Raw genomic sequence first — 22,089 nt, forward strand, 5'->3', positions numbered from 1 at the left:
TATTTTTTGCTTAAAAAAACCCTGTTATCATTGCTACTTCTATTAATTAGTCTTTGTCTGGTACAAAACTGAAATATACTCCCAAAAAAATGTTTTGGTATTTAATTCAATTTCTGATGTTCCTTAAAGAATGAGAAAGTCATTTCAAGGAGCAAAGCATAGCAGAGTGAGGAGAACTCTAACTTGATTAAAGTCTTTCTCTTCTTGAAAAACTACAAATTACTCAGTACTGTACAGCCTAACTCCGAGGGACCGGTATTCAGAGTTTTGTTCACAAGAGTAGACTTATCTATCTCCAAAGGTTAGTTCCATCTCTTTTTACTCTGTAGTGATTTTCTATATTTGTGGTTTCCTCAGCCTTTGATAATTCTCCCCTTCTTTATTCATTTGTTACCAGTATATTCCAATATGTGGTTTTCTGGTGGATTTGCAGGACTGCTGCAGCAATATATGTGAATCTTGTGGAACAGTTGTTCAATAGCAAACTGACCTTAGCAGGGCATTGACCTGCCATAGAAGTCAGAGCAGGAAAATAAACAAACCACTCTTCTCCCAGAATTAACTGTCTGGGAGAAGAGGTATTTCCAGGCAGCTTAGATACACGAATGAGTCTGCACTTCAGCACAGACACAACTCATACTCAGGAGCTTCCCACTAGACTCTGAACTGCCCTGGAAATAACACACTTTGATTTAGCATGGATTCTAAAGGGAAAGGTCAACAGTTTTAATTAAAATAAACTGTTGACACTCTTATCCAATGTCCATCTCCAGAACTATCTGATTAGCTTCTATTTTTTTTATAGAAATAAAAAGGTACTTTCTGATCTCCTGTATATGGTAAGAAGTTTCTCAGATGACTTTTCATAAGATATCACTAGAGGAAGTTATGGAAATTTGAAAAATTGGCTCCTTAAAGATTTTCCCAACTGGGTCATTTCCAGTTAGCAAAAGAGAACGAAGAGCTAGGTTGTGCATTTGACATAAATTCTCACTGATGGGAAACCATCTTCTGTTAGCAGATGATAGCTTTAGAGGCTCATATATGCCTGAATATGACCTGAGCTGGATTCAGAGTGCCAGTAACCACAAATAATACTGGTTTAGCAATCAGATCCAAAAGAGTGAAAAATTTACATGCTATAGGATCTTTTCCAGGAAAGTTAGAAATCACTGAGAGTCTCCAAAGAAGAAGAGATGTGAAGATAAGAAAGGGCCGTTCTTGGTCATACAGTCAATGAACCAAAGAATCCCAATTTAAGCTTTCTGCTACAATGTGGTATTCTAGAGATAAAAATGAGCTTGCCCATATAGGGACTACGAATAAGTATAGTTTTCCAGAGAAAGTTCTCACTCTTGGGTTAAAGCTTTAGGTGACAGTATGGGGAGATAATCTCATATATTCCTCCTCTGCTCTGGAGGGAGCAAATATCAGTCATATACAGTATATTTGCTGGTAGTCAGATTGAGTTGGTGCTTTAAACTATCCCAGTATACCTTGTCTGTGCTCTTCTCCACCTTGACTATTTCTTTCCTTCTGCAGTTTGACTCAGCTCACTACGATACCAGTTTAAATCTTCCAGATTAAAACAGATGGTTGCAGATCTAGTCTTTCACAGATGAGCGAATTAGTCACTACATTAACTGTGTCTTTATGTATTATGCTCATATAACACAGAAAGTTTAATTATTATAATTATTTCAATAACAGAATCACACCCCTAAGTGAAATAGATAATACATTACAAACCTAGATGCTGATTGTTTTTAAACTTTGCCTTCTCATATCTAATTCTCTGTATTTTTTCTCTTCTTTTTCTGGTTCATTCTCCCACTTCTCGCAAATGCCTTCTCTCTTAGCTTCTTTCCTCTTATTTTTCCTTTCTTGCCTAAACAATTACACTAACTTATGCTTTCCCCTTGACATTGTTGCAACAGCTTCAGTGCAGAAATATTGCGATTGCATCTCTGAATAATCCCTTCTCTCCTGATAGGAATCTTGAGGTATTGGCACTACCACAATATATGCATAGATAAGAGTGGAAGTAAAAACAATGAAAGGAATTTTCACTCAGAACTTACACATCCATTAATACAACTTTATCCATGGTTGCTTTAGGAAAACAGTTGATTCCTATCAATGTACCACATATTTTCAGAGTGGTACTCACCTCCAGTCAACATGAGAGCACATTTACACATGCAGTTGTCATTGTCAGCATCTTTTGTACTGAATTCAGCACCGTGTAAGATCAGGCTGCTCTGTTTTCCAGCAGTTCCACTATGACCTTTCAAATAAAGTCTGAAACAGCAAGAGAAAACAATCAGTGTCACCAAAGTAAAAAAAGAAAAATAAGAGATACAGATATTTTTCCACATCAGATTTGCCTTCAGAAATGTCTTGTGTTTTGGTTCAATCTCTTTGTTGTTTCAGGTGTAAAATGGGGGCAATCAGGACTCTTTATGTATCTGTAGTAGGACATTGTCCTTGTCCCAGAGCAGAATTGAGCTCAAGGAATCTGAACTAGAAAATGCAGCAAAGGAGAGGGATTGAGAGACAGAGGAATGAAGAGAAATGCCCAGAGATCTGGAATACATTGACAGAATAATTGAGTACTTGAGAAGCTGGTCTCTTAACTGTGGCACAGAAACAGCACTCCCAGTTAACAGCAGTTCTGTTATTAATCCCTGGGCTCGAAAGAGGATTTTAGCAGTCTCAGAATTTTTAATTCCACCATTTACAGCACAAACCAGCAATCCAGTTCTGCCAAAGCTGTCTCGGAGTGATGAATGGAGAATAACTTAGAGTTCAAGCCACAAAAGTCTTCATAATTTGCAATGTTAAATTTCCCGTTTCTTAAGGAGGTTTGTCAACTAGTTGAAACCACAACCATGAGCTAGAAGCTCAAGCTCAGATGCCAGCAGCCAAACGTGAGAGGAAAGGGAGAGGAGAGAGAGAGGAAGGGAAGGGAAGGGGACAGGAGGTTAAAAACTATGGTTTCCCTTGCCTCTACTTAAGCAGCTCCATGAAACAGACATCACTGGGAGATGGATGCTCACAGAAAAAACCTATTTCCAGTAAATAGCTACCAACATCAGATATATGATCAGTATGTTCTTGGATTTTTTTCATAAAACATTACTGGAGGAGGAAGATATCCTCTGCCATAATAGCTTCATACAGAGGAAGGGAGAGACAGGATCTCAATGGAGAAATATGAAGCCATAATCCTTACATCCCAGGAGCAAACCATAGCCATTGGAGCAACAAGAGGGGAAGACACACCCCTCACCTGTCTCACTGAATCCCTACAGGTAGGAATGAATGAGCCCCAGAGGTAACCAAGATTTTGTATACAGTGGGATAGACTTCTCTGAAGAGAAGCTGAGAAGCATCAGTTCTGCTTCTTCTAGGGTTATTGAAAAGGGGCAAATATATTTTTTAAATATCACATGCAAAATGTATAAGGAGTAATGAGAGCAGAAACAGAACTTAAATGTGTAAAGCAGGAGAGACATCTGCTTCTGTCTGTGATTTACAGCTGGAGTGTTATCCTAGAAAATGCTTTCCCAACTTCTCCCACAGACACAGTGAACAAGGAGAGCAGTTATGAGTCACTGAGTGTTGCTACCTCTTTGTTGTTGTATTTTTATCCAAATACTTTTTATGAATAAAAACGTAAATGCCTTTACCAAAGTTTCGTTCATCCATTTGTTTAGATGGAAGACAGATACTTTATTGCAAAGTGGTCAGAATATTAACAGCAGGAGTAGAGAATATCCCTAACCCATTTTAGCCTGCAGTTGTAGTTAAGTCATTGACATTTTTCTGAGATGAGAAGGAGAGTCTCTCCCCCAGACTGAGATTTAAATAAAACCCATTTTTCTCACAGAACTTTGAGACTGGAATTCTGCTTATGAGGGCAAAGGCACCATATGATGGTTTTCCTTAGTCAAGTTCATGGCTACTGTTTTTTGTTGGTTTAGTTTTGAGGGGGTTTTTTGACTTGTATACATCTGTGGGTGGATATAAGATCCAAACAGAGCCAATTGGATTAAACTTGTTGTGGAAACTCATTACAGAAAAGCCTTTTCTGTATATCCAGTGAGGTTATTGAGTCCTCTCAAAACATGAAGGCACAGAACCAGCACTTGGCACCTTAGAGAGTTCACACTTGCAGGCTGACTTTCATGGCTAGGCTGCGCAAACAAAGATTTGGAAGACTGACTTAAACTTCACTTAATTTTTTACAAATTTCTTCCTGTGTGTCCTTTCTCCATCTTTAAAAATGAAGACAGTAGATGTGAAGCATGAACATTTTAAAGTAAAAAAAAAAAAAAAAATATATTAAGAAGAAAGAACTGTCAGGGCTATCCTTCTAAAGCACTGCCTACCTTAATTTGATTTTAATTTTGAATGTTACGTGACTGAGACTGATGATTACATACCTTTGAACTTAATCCTTAAAGAAAATTTTGTATATAGATAACTACACACACATAAACATATAAAACTTTTTGGATTAAATACAAATACCATGCATAGTCAAATACTATTGGATAGCACAAAAAAGACAAGGCAAAGTGTGAGCCTCAATAAAAGACTGTGAAAGTTCTTAGTATTTTAACAAGGAGCAACCTAGGAACAGGAATCCAGGAAGATCATTACCCGATCATAGTGGAAATTAACCTGTAATGACCATGTTACTCTATCAAAGGATGCTTGTTTTAGACAAAATTAATCGGAGATCCTTCTTTGCTCATGTTAATTTCTTTGTTTTATACAAGTGAAAGGCTGGAATTGGTCCCATCTTCATCCATTGGACTTTGGCCTTGTTTTGCAAGCTGTGCCTATTTTTTTGCACAACAAAATAAACTTCCTTGAGGTTGTGTTGATAGAAAAATTACTTGATATCTATGATCTGATTTGAAATGGTCATACAAGCTCATTATGTCTGCAACACTGACACTCACAGAAGTCTCATAAAGTCCATATAAAAAGCAAATGTTGTTTACTTAAATAAGAAAGACAAGGATAGCCAGACCTTTTTATTAGCAAGAATACTATAAAACCCACTTAGTCCGGTTAAAAAAAATAAATTGTACAATCTAAGAAAACATAAAAAATAAAGAAATACACAATATTCGGTATTCAATGTTTTCCCCAAAGGGGTAGGGCATTAGGATTACTTACAAGCTCTTTACTTGCCCTGATATTTTACAAACATTCCACTCATCACAGATTTAGGTCTTGCCAGTTACCTTTGACTTTCCCTCAACACCATTTGTCTAGTATGTCTCCAGTGACCTTAAATGGATAAAGCTTATCTTAGCTCAGCTGTGAACTCTAGTAGGCTTATTGTACTGAACAGCATGCAGATGAACCACAGGGTGAAACAGTAATTCTATTTCTTTGGGCTTTTCTCCCCAAATTGGCATTGCCAACAGTTAGGAAAAAATGACAGTGCTAAGTTGGCACTACTTTACACCAAAATCAGATCTCAATCAAACCCCAAAACTGGTCCTGAAGCAATCAGTTCTTCTTGTTCTGAGTTTCAGTTCAAGCCATATGGGTCCAAACTAGCCTGGCTTGAGATAGCAGTTCTGCATAACACTAGAGTAATTGATGAGCCTGTTAGTTCCCAGGAGCAGTAGATATCTTATCACTTGGACTCAGATAATTTTTTAGTATTCTCAGATTCAGATTGATAAAATTGAACCTTTAAAAGAAACTGTGAATAACTACCAGGACAAAATTTCCTCCCTTAGAAAAGATAGCAATTCGGGGTTGAGTTCATCTTGATTTTTCTTGAAGGAGATAAAGGAAAGGAAATTTAGAATAAAAAGGGATTTATTCCAATTAAAATTTATAAACCATTTTCAGGACTACATCTCCAGCCTTTCCACTTGCTCACAGCCAAGAAATTCTAAAGATCAAAGAAAGAAGGGAAAAGGCTGCTCGGATTTACACAATAGGCAGGAAAAGTAAATTCATGCTCATATAAAAAAGATCAAGTCTACTTTATCTTTATACAGTGGAATTAAAAAAGCAACAAATAAAGAATAGCAAGTAAATTATGAGTAAATAGGAGTAAGAGAAATAGCTCATTTGTATATTAAGTTTTGAGGACTTCCGATGACATCTATATGAAATTCTAAAATCACTATGAGGAACAGAGCAGCTGACAGCATTCATTTGGAAACTAGAAAATTTCTTAGTTGATGTACTTAAGAGGAAACAGTACATTTTAAAAAATATTTTAACTGTTACCTCTTATCTAGTATGGGTGTTAGAAATACCCTCTGCATTTTATTCTTGTGATATTATAGCAATGGCAGCTTGGGATTTCACAAATGGTGAGGAAAAACTCTCTTAAGAATGTTTTACTTTTCACCATTCCTTCTCCATGACACAACTTGACTATCTGCAGTTCCTTGAAATAAAAGTAAGGTATAGTGTGTGGAAATAATAGATCTAAAAATATCACATAAATAACTGCAAGGTATCCTGAAAAGCCATTTCAAACTTAAAGCAGAAATTTTTCCTGTTGAAGTGATTAGATGACCCGGAATTCTTTCAAATATGTACAGCTTAACTGCTTTCACACCATGTTTAAAGAGTTTAACAGATAAACCTGGGATAATTCTAAATAAAGTACCAAAAAAAAGTATAGTTCTGCAACATGCAGCTATGAAATGTGCAACATACAGAATAAGAAGTAAATGCAATCATAAATCCATGTGAAAAAAATTGTGTGCTAAATCTCATTAAAGTGTAGGAGATAGTTTCTGATGCAATGTTTACAATTAGAACATCTCTCCTTAGAATTTCTATTTATTTATTTACTAGAACTAGTGAAATGTTTGTAAGACTTACACAATTTAATATTAACTATTTTTTCTCTATTTTTTTTCTGTTAGTCAGAAGAGATCACTCAGTCCTTTATTTAAAGTAGACCCTTAATGAAACAGCTAAGAAGTCCTATGCAGCTTTGTTGGTGACTATTACTTATTTTGTCTGTAAACAAACAAAAAATACACTAGCTTACTGCAAATATTAACAACTATCATTAAGGGATGTAGAGAACCACCTCAATTCTCCCAGTGTGCACAGTCTTTAATATCTTATGAGTTAAGATCCAATTTCACCATTGCCATAGTACTAAAAACCTGAGCACAGATCTTCATGACTGGAATTCATAAACATGAGTAATGACCTAATGTTCTTAAGCATTAAATAGAGAGAAACAGAAATATTGAAGTAGGCTTTGAAAGATTCGGCTTGATGAATGGAGAGGGACACACCAAAGCTTGCGTTTGGGAAATACTGTAGAAGGATCTCTCCAAATTCCCACCTCCCTCTTGTCTGTCTCTGCAGGCTAAAATATCCTCTCTCCTGCCTTCTCATTCCATATGGCAGGATGGAACCCCAAATTCTGATTCCTTCTCAAAGGAGGGCTTATTAATTTTGACGGAAAGGGTCATGGAATAAAATGGATACATGCAGATCAGAATCTTATGCCCAGAATTTCCTTTTCTGAATCTTCTCCTCACTGAGTTTCCATATTTTCCTACCTTCAGTAGGAATGGAGGGCACCTACATCTTAACCCTTCTTCTAAACTACTGTTCAGCACTTACACCTGGTGTGTGGGAATACACGTACACAGATAAGTGTGGACAAATATAAACTCACACTGACTGTCCTTCATGTTAGGACTGTGAAAGGCATCTTTGTTTTTAAAACTCATGTGACTGCCACTGTTTTGTCCTCTAATTTGGAAAATTTTGAGGTTGAGGAAGGATTTAACTTGTATCTTCTATCTGGTTCACACTTACATCTAAATTTTAGATAATTTCAATTTCTGAAATGAAACCCACTCCTAAAGATGCTGAATTTGGGAGAGTTTTATGAATTATTGGGTTAGTCAAATAATTCTATTTATAATGAAATTTAAATTTAGGAGATTAAGTCCCTCTGTAACTAAAGCCCACTGGACTGCAACCATTTAGGAGGACCCAATATGAGATTATCATCAGGATACTCTTAATTCTAGACACTAATTGTAATAATACTAAGTAAGAAACAAAAGAAAACAAAAGAACCTAAAACACCCTCAAAAACAGATAGCAGCTTCATTTTAAGTTTTTTTTTCTCAAAAAGGCTTTGATTAATTATTTAGGAATTAAAAAACCTTTTTTATCAATTAATAAAACATAATGTCTGCATTAAATATCATTAACTCCTTATAAAGTTTCCCAATTAGCCTTTTCCTGAACATATTGCAAAATCACATGAAGTCTCCCAATAGTAACAGTTGTCCATGAATAACAAAAGCACTGCTGTAACAAAGATATCTTCCAAATACTTCATGATAGATAATGTGTTGTGAACAGGAGAAAAATATCTAAATAATCACTCGAGAGAAATACTGCTGTTGCTGAGGTTGAAACTAAAATGTATGCCAAAATCCTGTTAAACATGGAACTAAATATATTGCGATAACTCACTGGGAATCCTAACCCTGGTATTCAACTTTTTCATCATTTAATACTCCCACTAAAGGACAAAGGAAAACATCCCTTGTGCTTGCTAATTTTTAAAACCAGTGGAAAGACCATCTTCTTGTGGGAGATAGAGCATGAGCCATCTGTGGTGAACTGGGAGATTCCTGTGAGTTTGAACTGCGCTCAATTGTAGAGTAGAAGGCATCATAGTTGTTGCTTTCATCCAGATTACAGCTAGATTGCCTGGGCACCCATTTGGATCTTTTTTTTCTTTGTTAGGAAATAAAACTTCTTCTTAAACATAACTTTTTTTTTTTTTTTTTTTTTGAGATAGGAGGGTGAAATATTTAGATTTCATTAGGGCAGTGCATACTCTCCTTATGAAAACAAACAAAATTGAATCAAGCCCCAATTTTTTTATCATAAATCAAGATTAACCAACAAACAAGAATGTAACACCAGATAAGGTAAATAATCCTTGGAGGCAAATTAAAAGCAACTCTAAAAGAAAGGAAAATACTTTGGAGAAATTGAAGAAACTAGATATGGTGGAAGATGACAAAAACTTAGTCACCACTACTCACAAAATTTTGAACAGTTTCTAACTTATTTAACTGAGTTGCAAGAAACAGTTTCCTTTTTTTTTTTTTTTTTTTTTTGAGATAGGAGGGTGAAATATTTAGATTTCATTAGGGCAGTGCATACTCTCCTTATGAAAACAAACAAAATTGAATCAAGCCCCAATTTTTTTATCATAAATCAAGATTAACCAACAAACAAGAATGTAACACCAGATAAGGTAAATAATCCTTGGAGGCAAATTAAAAGCAACTCTAAAAGAAAGGAAAATACTTTGGAGAAATTGAAGAAACTAGATATGGTGGAAGATGACAAAAACTTAGTCACCACTACTCACAAAATTTTGAACAGTTTCTAACTTATTTAACTGAGTTGCAAGAAACAGTTTCCACCTTTATCACTGCCTGTCTTTGAATGAATGAGTGATGTAACAGTACCAAAGAGAAGAAGAAAAAGAATGTTACAATTCTTTTCTGACCGGAGAAAACCATCAATATCCACCATAAAACCATAACCATATAAAACTTTTCCCACTCCTGTCTTTAGCCTAGACTTGAGAAACTGTGTACATGGTACATTCATGGGCTCTTTATTTAACTTTATTGTATTCCTAATAGACTTTTAACTGCAAACAGTAGTTCTGCAAACTGTTGAAAACCTGAATAATTCAGTAAGTAGCTCTGACAACTTGAACAGATTTTTAATTTGGTTCTTAATATTTTTGCTGCCCGCACATGAAAATAATATCCTCCCACATTTCCTTTACAAAAATGTAAGACAAAATGACCTCTGTATTTCTCCTCTGCTGCTCTGTAGCAATGACTCACTGCTGTAATTATTGTCTGACATTACTGCACCTCCTTGCCCATTCTCCCGTTGAGACAAGTGAAACATGCCAGCCAAGAAAACATTAATTCAATATATCCAGAGTAAGAACACATATCTTCCAATTCTAAAGATAAAATGTTAATATAAAATACAGCAATAAATTGATATGATCAGTTTTCCTTTAGAATGGTTTCAGTGCAGCCTGTCTATGGGACAACAAATGCTATATAGTAGAGAGATCTTTCCCTGGGATTGCACATTGTTAACAGAAAAACATGTTTTTTCTCTAAGAGCTCATGTTAATTTTAGCTCGCATTTGAACTGTACACCTGACAGGTCAAAGGAGAAAAATATGTTTATTTTTGGACAGGAAACAAGCAAAAAACAAGCCATGAATAAAAAACATATCTACACATTACAGCAAGCTATACAATAGTCTAGTGAACCTCGATGTTGTACTGAATGTGTTTATATAAAGAGAACAACAAATTTGCTTTTTCTATGTTAAATTAGATTAATAATTGACTAAGGCACTGTACTCATTGGGAAGAGGTAAATACTGAGTAAGGATAATTAAAAGACATCAGAATTTACTATCAGAGGAATTTTTCCTGCCATAAGGCAAACGGCCTGTCATCGTGCTGTATGCAGACAAATGGTTCTTTGTCACAGTTTACAAAAAATATTTAAAAATATGTTTATTCTGGACAGTGCACAAGCAAACATATGCTTCTACTACTTGAAATACATGCTACAGAAGCCACAGAAACAGTCACTGTGGCAGCGCGAGCTGCTAGGTTTGCAGCTGATGTCAGTAACATCGTGGTGATGGAGAGGAAACATACGGTAAAACTGGATTTTACTGCTAACAGGGACAGAAACATATTTAAGGCTACTATCACAATGATGTGTTGAACAGAAATAATTCCCTCTACTCTAATCTGTCACCAAACACAGCACAGAACAGATACATTAATCTGCTACTACCATTTTCTGTTTAAACTATTTTTCAACACAATACTTATTAAAACAAAATTACCCACCAATGTTTTTTGTCATGGAAATCTGAAATGCTGAGATTTCCTGTTGCTACAGAAACTACTATTTTTGTCCTAATTCATTGCTCTATAAAGTATAATATGTTAATTTAGAAAGTATAGGGGCTGACTTAATTTCAAACTTGAAATAACTAGAGATGATCAATGTTTTAGACAGACATATAAACACTGAGCATATCCTAAGTGATAATGCAAATTGTTTTGATATCATTGAAGATGGATGAGCTTCTTAAAAAATAAAATACAAAATTAGAACTTATCTGAACTTTTACCAGCACACAGACAAAGACAAGGTTAGAGAAATTTGGTTAACTTAAAATGTAACCTAAAATGAAAAAGTATTTTTCTCTCTACTCAAATACACTTCCTGGATTTGGCTGAAGCCAACAGCAGAAATGCCAAAATTGATTCTTAAGGGATTTTTCAGCACAGAACTACAAGGACTCTCCAGAGAAACTCATACTTTAAAAGTTTTTAAGACTTATACAAGTAATCAGACCTTCTGTTGCTTATCTTACGGAATTGCTGAATCTTGTGATGCTTGTATATCTTTATTTAAGGATCTGTTTTACAGACATTGAAGCTAGTGAAAAAGTTCAGTGAACACTGGTTGGAAATTTGATTTATCTTTAAATTGATTAATCTTCTTCAAAAATCCAGTAAAAGAGACCCACACAACTCCAGTAAAATTTAACTTAATACTTCTTGAAAATATACTTGGAAGCTCCAAAAATCTCATAAATATAGTTTGCTGAAATCCATGCAGATGTATTGTAATAGTGGATTTCATAAATCCATGCTTTAATTGTACTGAGGATGATATTAATTACCCACTGTCATCCACATAAGTTATACATTATCCTAATTAACTGTTTTAGATAAAATGGAAATGGAAAACTTCATGTATCAGCATGCTGTTTGTGCTGACTTCTATCCTGATGGCTACTGTAGAGATACTGGATTCTTGTTACCGTGCAGTGTCATTGAAAAATACCATTTACAAGCCACAGTGAAATATTTATCACATGGTTTGCTTAATTTAAAGTAATTAATCATAAGTAAAAGTTAGAAATATCATAGACAGACTTTAGTTAAAACTTTATATAAATCTTACTGATATAAGTTGGTATTTGGAAATTACTGTGTCTAAAGGGTATATAGTCAATGTGTTTTGGGGGGAGAAATGTCAGGGGTTTGATTTGGGTTTCTTGTGCAGTGTTTGGTTGCTTTTTTATTTCTTTGTAAAGAGTATGCTGGAATTATGACTGAAATTATTTATAGTTGTGCTCTAAGAAGGTTAAGTATCACAAGTCTATATTTATTGTTGAATTACATTAATTAAAACTTCAATATGTTTCATGTTACTCTTTTCAATTAGAAGAATAAACCTGTGATGATATTTAAAGGTGTTATTTCTTTTCCATTTACAGAGATACAACAGAATATGTGTATATGTACGTATCTAGTTCTTGAGGTTCCATAGGTTTTAGGTTTATCTTATTTTATCATATTTTATTTTTTTAAGAAATAATCAATAGAAATAACTTTCAGAGTTGACATAGTTTTTCATTTCATCTGGATACTGGACCCTCAAGGTTTTCTTAATTGTGGAGGTTCAGTCAAATGTTTATACAGCTCTGCAGAGAACTGAAGTCTACCTGAAACAAGTCACTATCCCAAGGACTCAAAGTACATTTTAGAGAAGAAACTGATGTGCTAGTTTAATTGATATTGTCCCCTCCTTAATATTAGACTATTTCCCTAAAGTTCCATGGTCATGATAACCTCTCGGGTCACAGATCAGGCAGTGAGATAACTGAACTTTAAGCACTCCTGCCTGGCAGGAGAAACAGATCAAGACTTGTATATAGTGACATAAAATATTTTCTATGACAGCAAGTGGTAAGAATCAGATAAGTGAGGAGCAGAAAAGTAAGAGAAAAAATAGGTACCAGCACTGAGATGATGTCTTTAGATCTCAAAGATTTTGAGTAAACCAAAATGAGACAATGTCTTTAAAATAACCAAAATGTCACTGACATTGAATTATCTCCTATAAGGAGTCAGTTCTTGTGATTCACTTTATGGAAATACTTACACTTCTACACAGTGAAAGTAAGAAGCTGTCATTCTGTACAAGAATCATGACTGCTTCACACAGGCTTGTATTGCTTGAAGTTGTGTGTAGAATCTAAGGCTGTTGTCTAAAACAGCAATGAGAGGCACACTGCCTGAAAGAATCCCTGGCTTGAAATAGCAGCACTGAACTTTGTTTTTATCAAATTGAATGCTGAATGTGGTGTAACATGTAATCACCATTAAGGAATTATCTAAATACTAAATTGAACAGAATATCTAGATTGAATAACATTTTTCCTCATGTTTCCACTGGCACAATAGTTAATTGAAACTGTGTAAGATATCTTTCAAATATCATAGAATTATAGAAAAGTTTAGCTTGGAAAAGACTTTTAAGATCATTGAGTTCAATAATTAACCTAGCATTGCCAGGTCTACCACTAAACTATGTTCCTAAGCACCACATCTACACATTTTTTAAATACCTGCAGGGATGATGACTCAACCAGTTCCCTGGGCAGCCAGTTCCAAGGCTTGACAACCCTTTCCATGAAGAAATTATTCATAATATCCAATCTAAAACTCCCTGCAGCTTGTGGCCATTTCATCTTGTCACTTGTTATCTGGGAGAAGAGACCAATCCCCACCTGGCTACATCCTCCTTTCAAGTAGTTGTAGAGAGTGACAAGGTCTCCCTTGAGCCTCCTTTTCTGCAGGATAAACAACTTCAGCTGCCTCAGCCACTCCCCATGAAACCTGTGCTCGAGACCCTTCAGCAGCTTCATTGCCATTTATTGGACATGCTGTAACAATCTATGGGGGTTTTGTTGGTTTGGTTTTTTTTTTTTTCTCCTTGCGAAGAGTTTGAACGTAAGGAAATGAATCATTATTGATAAAAGTGGAAATAGCTTGCAATTAATATTTCATCAATTTGACTTGATTATTTATACTTTATTCCTTGCTAGAAGTGTAATCTTCTTTTACAATTGTGCTCCTTTGGGCATTTGCAGATTCTGGTTTTGTATTTTTTCCAGTGTTAATGACATAATGACCCTATCAAATCATACTACAGCATTGCTATAATGTGGATGGAATGGAATGAGTTTGCAGCTGCCAACAGACTACAATTTAAAGAAATAGCTTAATGAATAACACATTAAAATAAATATTTTGGGTTCTGCATGAGATTTTCAAGATTTATGTTGGGATTCATGTCAAGAGATGTGTGCTTCCTCCCAGAGGAAAATACAGGGATGTTTTGGGGGATATTATTTTCAAAGCAACACATTAATCAGGATTTTCATTCACTTACCTATGTTGGAATCTGTTCAATCCTGATGAGTAAGCCAATTCACATTATGAATTTCTACTAATTAGATTAAAGGGCTTTTTCTGGTGGCTGTGTACTCACACTCATGACATCAGTAAACAGCAAGGGATCTTGATGAATCACTTTGTGGAGATGACAGGAAATGCAATAAATTCCAAATTAGAAACCATATAAGGTAGTATTAATGACAATGTAATTGTTATGACCTCTTTCTGAACCTAATATTTTTAATTTATTTTTACAGTTTGATGTCATCTTAGAGGGTGTGCAGTCATAATGAAACAAGAGTGATTTGACCTTCGGTGAGAGCTCTGGTGGCCCTGCCTCAACAAAATACTTCTTATGTGCTTAAATTAAAAAAATTGCCTAAGTACATTGCTGAACCAGGGCCTAAGTATGTTTAAAAAAATTAAAAAAATAGAGGAGGGGAAAGAGAAGAAATAGGTGGGGAAGAAAAAGCCAAGGCTTCTCCTATTCATATAGTATCATTTGCACCAGCAATATTAGTTTTTTTGATCAAAGGTTTATGATATTGAAAACAGGATGTAGAACAAAAGTATTTATATATGCAAGCGTGTCCCACCTTCAGCCTGAATAATATGCAACAGGTCTGGCTTGATCCCTTTAGTCATTAGTGGCTGTATTGCACAACATGCTACATTCATCCTCTGCCCTTTATCTCCATTATCACACAAAGGTTAAGCTTTCATTATAAGGGCAAGTATCTAGGAAAAGGTAACAAATTTTATAAGTGACTGATGCACAGAGAGTTTCTGTGAAATGTTTATAGCTATTTGAAAAATAAATATTGGCTTCAGTGTTTGCTTGGTTTTCTTAATGCAAAATTAAGTTTAAAAAATGCCAAAATGAGTTATGTGGCACTAAGACCTTGGTAGAAAAATATAAACAGACTGTTAAAACATATTTCAACTCCCTTGGCGTCATTTGTGGCCAATAAACAGTCATATATGAGTGAAAGGTTCACTGACTGTCACCCATTTATGATCCAAGTTCTTTGCTGGTGCCACACTGACCAGGCTAACAGGGATCAGCATGTTTTACATGCTTTTTTTCCCCCTAAAACCCAGGTCATGACCTCACAAGACCTGTGATTCACAATAATGACTTCTTTGGTTCAAATGGCATTGAGATTGGTGCAAAGAGGTTTTACTTCAGTGCAACTGAATAATAATACTGAATAAAAGGAAACAAAACACAAACAGTGCACATGCACTTAGGTCAAGTGTGGTGAGAAGTTCCAGTACTGATTTAAAATTGAAAACACTTCAGCCTCTGAGATCTGATGGAACAGAAAACTGGAGATCAAACTCTGTATGGTACCAGGCACTTGTGGTTTTTTTTTTTTCTAATTAGGCTTCCATTGTTCTTGAGTACCTCCTTCTTGCAGAACTTGCAGACCAACCAAACAATAAATACTACACTGCAGTGGATATTGCAACAATTCTGTGCTCTCATGTTCAAAGTTGTTAAGTGTTTGTAGGTCTATGTAAATTAGTAGCTTCTTAGACATGGTGTATATTTCTACTTTACGGTCTAACTCATCTAATGCGTTGCTGCTGTGAACCAAATAATGAATAATATCACTCTTCATTGAGATTAAAGAGAGACAGAGCAAAATCAAGTATGTTTCCATTTAATAGGGAAAAAACCAAATAAAAACAAAACACAAAACCAAAACAACAAGAAATTCTTAAAGATTGATGCAATGAATGACTATGGAAACATCTGGGATGATCCCTTTGCCAAATTCTCTACCCCACAGGTACGCTTTACTTTTTGACTCATGAAAGAAGTAAACTTACAGAAAATACCACACCACTTTGCTGGTATTATCCTGAAAATATAGTGAATCAGTGCAAAAAGTATTCTCAGGATCAGGCTCTAGAAACCCTGCCAAGAGAGTTGTTAATGATAAAAGGAGGTGAAAAAAGCCTTGGGGTTGGTTGTCGGGGATGTTGGTAACAGACTTCAGAGACTTTTAACCATGTACATACTAGATTAAATAAGGGTCACTCTAAGAATTTCTGCATGTGTTTTTCAGGCAGATGAAAGCTTGCTCTGTCAGTTCTCTGAGCAGACATGAGCTCATTCTGCCCACACTCCATCCTGGCTGGAAGCTGTACTGTCGCAATAAGTGTGACACTGAACCTACTCAAGGACAGGATGCTTGGGCTCGATGCCACATTGACAGGTCTACCCAGCTTCTGTTTAGCTCAGAGGGTGGGCAGAGAGTCAATAGCTAAAGGGGCACAGACAGCACACATCTCTGTGTTAGAAACTGTAAAAGCAGCCTACCAGTCCCATACTTCTGCATTGTGGAGTATTTAAGTTTTGATTTTTGGCTAATGGTGAAAATTGTGGACATTTCTGGAAACTTTCCAAGCAGAACTTTTTTTTATTATTATTATTATTTTTTATTTTTTTTTTTTTAATTCTGGAAATATTGTCACTAATGCTAAATAAATTCATCATAATCTTGTAAACACTTAGTGGTCAAGTTCACTCTGATGAAGCTCTTGGTCATTCACAGGAAGAATATAACTTTTCTGAGTGAAATCAGAGACACATCTTATTCTTTGTATCCAAATTTCAACCTTTTCTGGACTGACATTTGAAAGTGTCAGTTTCTTCGGGTTTGATCAAGGTTATGACAAGAATAATGTCCAAGTGAAGTATTTTGAGCTGGACCTGAATTTGGATCCCGAAAATGTACTCTGCTTTCCAAGTTTCACAGATAATAGCAAGGGGAATGGTGCAATCAGGGAATCTGATCAAAGAAACTATTCCAATGCAGAAATATTTTCTAATCGAGAATTTTACTGAGACTTTTTTTATCTCGTTCTGCATTTTACTTTTGCCTTAACATTTCAGTTTGCATCCTTAAACTTACAGATGCATTATACTGCAATCCTAAATTGTAAGCATATCATTGATTAGCAAACATTAATGAAACTCTAATTGTTCACACTGTGATGCTGTATCTATCTGATATCCTTACACATATGCCTTACACTTTGTACACAGATTTTCACTATGCTAACCTACATTCTGATAATTATTACAAGTTTCAGAGTTTTAACACTTATGTTATACAAGAATTAAGTGAATTTAAAGAGTGAAAAAGTTACAAGAAAATTATTGTAACATTAAACATTAAAACTTAGTTATTATGTTATTTTTTTATTAGAAGTTAAGGTAAATATCACATAACTTATGTCCCTGTGATAAATAGTCTGAATTTAATGCCATAAGTTCTTGGATATGTCTGAATATTCTACACATAATAGTTTTGACAAAAAAAAAATTCCTCGTACATGGAAAATATCCAGAAGTGTCTTAGCTTCATAAGATCTTTTTATTCAGGAACTCTTTCATGTCAAAGCCCAGTGGAGAGGAAGAAACAATATTACTGGATTCTATGCTAAATTCTACACTAATACAAACATCAGTAGGTTTAAGCTCTTTGTAAATGCTTTGACAGAATTTAAAGAAACATAGCTCTTCTGGGTAAGGAGAGCCGGTAAAAGTGGGAGCTCTTACCTTGGGACAGTGAAGTTCCTTCACAACAGGATCATATAAATTTCTTAAAAATACTTCTTTGGCATTCTTAATGCAAATATAGAGGTAGCATAAAGCAACAGAGGTTGAAAAGAGAGCAACACTGTGCAGGAAGACCAATAATATAGATTAAAGATAATAAAAACAAGATGAGAGTAGTCATTTTAAATTGGAGAATGCAAAATTGGCCAACACCTTATTAAAGTCTGTGCAGCTTTCTCTTAGGCACCACATCAAGCTCTGTCTCCCCCTGTTAGCTGGGGCACAGCTGGTGAAATTTCCACTGAGCTATAATATGTAAAAAGTAAGATCACTACCACGTTTCTATTGACAACTTTTCTGCCAATACTTACATACATTAAAGAGTTCTCTCAGACTTATGTGCCTGCGCAGTAGCCCTCCGCAAAGGATTTCACTACCTTGTTCTTGTTTGGCATTATATTATTCCCACATAAATCTACTAATTTTTTTTTCTGTAGAAATCCTCACTAGGTAGTAAATGAGTGAGCTACTAGCAGCTGATACTCTTCACTTTTCATGTAACAATTTATCAATCTGAGTGACTACCTACCATGCAGGAGCTGTGGGTTTTACTGACTCAGCAACAGAAAGGTTTAAAACCACAAAACTTCCTTCACAACAATGCCATAATCAGCAATATGTGTCCTGCTGCAACAAACGTAAGCCTGTAGCAGAAAAGAACTCACGGGTTCATAACATATAATTTAATAAAAACCTATTTAATTCAAAATGAGACATGGAGAAATCACTCTCCCACCTCATTGACAAGTGACCTGGTACCTACTCATTCACTGAACAGTGAATTCTTCCTGTCACAGTAACTGTCAGAGTTTCATGACCAGACTGTTTCTCTGCAGCATGGACTGCTGCTTTCTCCTGGGAAGTAACAACTGTGGTCTGGATACCCTCTGGCAAATGAATGCATTAACCCAGGGCCTTTCATTTCTTTTCCAAGACAAGACATTGTCTCCTACCTCCAGGCTGTGAGCTGTGAATTGTCAGTGGATATAAATGGATGCCTTGCTATTTTCAGAATTTCCTAATGGTTAACTCTGGGCAGCTCTCTGTTTTGCGTGTTGCCTGATTTGGCTTCTGTCTAAGGCACTTATCTCTCCAGGCATGCACAGAGAATCGAGTGTCTCAGATAGGGTCCTGCAGTCTGTTCCTAGGGTTCAACAGCTTTAATGTTAGCAGTGAAAATCTTTATCTTACCTACCTGTAGGAAAACAAGTCTGCCTTGTGATTAATCACTTCAATTCATTAAATCCAGGTTGATGCTTAAGACTAGAAAATTATTACAAAATATCTTTTTCGTTGCCTCAAGTAATCAGTAGTTTGAGTTGATGTTTATTTTATTGTAGATAAGTTTTATGGGAAATTAAGATACTTTTGTTCTTGCTCATATATTTTGCTTTTCTTAAAAAATGAATCTAGGAGTCTGGAGGAGGAGATAATGACATGCCCACTATGTTCCGTAGTGATAACTCTAGTGGAAAACATTGGAAAACAAGCTTCTCTCCAGATATGTGGTTGAAAAGCCCTAAAATGCCAAAGGAAAGAAAATTTTCTAGAAACATAAAAGCACGATCAAATTTAACTATTGAAAATTTATTAGCAATAGCCTAAAAAAACTGCTGCAGGGTGGTTTTTGCCAGCACATGAAACTGAATATATGGAGAAGAATTATCCAGTTTTGATGAAGGAAATATATCAATTTGGAGAAGATAATTGAAAATTAACCAGTTGAGGGAAAAGGATAAAGAAAACCAAGACTGAAGACATCACCAATTTGGAGATAGCTTGAAAGATCTGATAATGAAAATAGATAATATTGATGAATAAGTAGATACACAAAAATGGTTAGGCCATTATTACATCAGATAAATCTTGAGTATGACCTACACTAGAGGCTTTACTTTCCTCTTTGAAAACAAGGTTGCTATACGAACAACAGTATACATCTTGTAAAGCTTGTATATGAGTACTTTCCTGAAATCTGAAGTAAAGAATTTCCCAGTGTTTATGGAACACCTCTGTTAATTTCCCTCCATACCTTAGATACTGATAAGTTAAGGAGTTCAGCATTATTTGTGACTAAAATAAAACATTTTTAAACAGATATTTTCTGATAAATTGCAGTTTTTTCTGGTCTGACCTTGCATATATGAATCCTTTACAATATTCAGTATCATAATATAATAAAATCATAGAATCATAGCACCATAGAAGTTTGTATTAGAAGGGATCTTTAAAGGTCATCTAGTCCAAGCCCCTCATAGTGAATAGGGACATCATCAACTAGATAAGGTTGCTCAGAGCCCTGTTCCACCTGATCTCAAATGTTTCCAGGGATGTGGCATCTACCACCATTTTCCTCTGGTATTTCACCACCCTCATAGTAAAAAAATTTGTCCTTATATCTAGCCTAAATCTACTCTCTTTTAGTTTAAAACCAATGTCTCTTGTCCTGTGACAACATGGCCTACTAAAAACTGTCCTTGTTTTTCTTAAGTACTGAAAAGCTTTTCTAAGGTGTCTCTGGAGCCTTCTCTTCTCCAGGCTGAACAATCCCAACTCCTTCAGTCTGCCTTCATAGGAGAGGGATTTCAGCCCTGTGATCTTCTTGATGGCCTTCTTCTGGACTTACTCCAACAGGTCTATGTCTTTCCTGTGCTGAGGATCCACTAGCTGGATGCACTACTGCAGGTGGGGTCTCACAAAAACAGAGTAGAGGGGCAGAATTACCTTCCTCAATTGGCTGCCCACACTGTTTTTGATGAAGCCTAGAACACAGTTGACTTTCTGGGCTGCAAGCTCACATTGCCATGTCCAGCCACTCATCCACCAGAACCCCCAAGTCCTTCTCACCAGGGTTGCTCTTGATCTGTTCATCCTCCAACCTGTATAGATACCAGGGGTTGTCCCAACCCAGGTGCAGCACCTTTCACTTGGTCATATTGAACGTCATGCGATTCCCATGGACCCACTCCTCGAGCTTGTTCAGGTCCCTCTGGATGGTATTCCATCCTTCAGGTGTGCCATTTTCGCCACTCAACTTGCTGTTGTCTGCAAACTTGCTAAGGGTACACTTTATCCCACTGTGTGTGTAATTAGCCAAGATGTTAAACAGTTCTGGTCCATTGTGTACCCTCAAGGGACCATTTCCTATTGGATGTGACAATCCAATCAGTTCCTCATCCATGGAACAGTCTACCCATTGAATACATCTCTCTCAAATTTAGAGAGAACGGTGTTGGGGGGGTCCATGTCAAAGACCTGACAGAAATCTAAATGGGACATCTGTAGCCCTTCCCTTGTCCACTGATGGAGTCACTCCATCATGGAAGGCCACTGGGTTGGTCAGGCAAGATTTGCCTTTGGTGCCGTGCTGGCTGTCTTGATTCAAATTCTTGTTTTCCATGTTCCTTAGCATAGCTTCTACAAGGATCTGTTCCATGATCTTCCCAGGAACAGAGGTGAGGCTGGCAGGCCAGTAGTTCCCAGAGTTCTTCTTTCTACCCTTTTTAAAAAAGGATAAAATATTTCCCTTTGTCCAAGGGAAAGTTCTTTGACCAAGAACTTCACCTGACTGCCATGACTTTTCAATACCACAGAGTGGCTTGGCAACTACTTCATCCAATTCCCTCATGACCCTCATCTCATCAGATCTCATAGACTTATGTATGTTCAGGCTCTTCAGATGGTCACAAACCTGATCTTCTCTTACAGTGGGAAGGACTTTACTTCTCCACTCTCCATCTTGTGGGCCATTCACTGGAAAGTTGTGGGAACAGACATTGTCAGTGAAGACTGAGGAAAAAAATTTGCCGAGTATCTCAGTGTTCTCCTTGTCAGTTGTTAGCTCTTTGTCAGTCTTGCTCATCAAGGAGGGTACACTTTCTTTGACCTTCTCTTTCTGGCTGACATACCTTTAGAAGTCCTTATTATTATTTGCATTTGCCAAGTTCAGCTCCAGTTGCACCTTGGCCTTCCTGAATTCATCCCTACATAACCAGGCAGTGTCCCTACACTTTTTCCAGGATACCTGGCCCTGCTTCCTCTGTCTGTGTATTTTCTTCTCAGCCTTTAATTTGATCAACAGGTTTGACT

General features: G+C 36.1%; 1 protein-coding gene across 1 annotated transcript in view; it reads right to left on the reverse strand.

Annotated features, from left to right (window-relative positions):
• The window catches only part of ANGPT1 (angiopoietin 1), a 160,445-nt gene that overhangs the window by 9,401 nt on the left and 128,955 nt on the right, over positions 1-22,089 (reverse strand). The window contains exon 8 of the mRNA XM_027717682.2: positions 2,171-2,301. Coding sequence (XP_027573483.1) covers positions 2,171-2,301 — 131 coding nt within the window. The remainder of the gene's footprint in view (positions 1-2,170; positions 2,302-22,089) is intronic.

Source organism: Pipra filicauda, unplaced genomic scaffold (genome assembly GCF_003945595.2).
Source record: "Pipra filicauda isolate LSUMZ 115617 unplaced genomic scaffold, ASM394559v2 scaffold57_size4234018_pilon, whole genome shotgun sequence".
NCBI lineage: Eukaryota > Metazoa > Chordata > Aves > Passeriformes > Pipridae > Pipra > Pipra filicauda.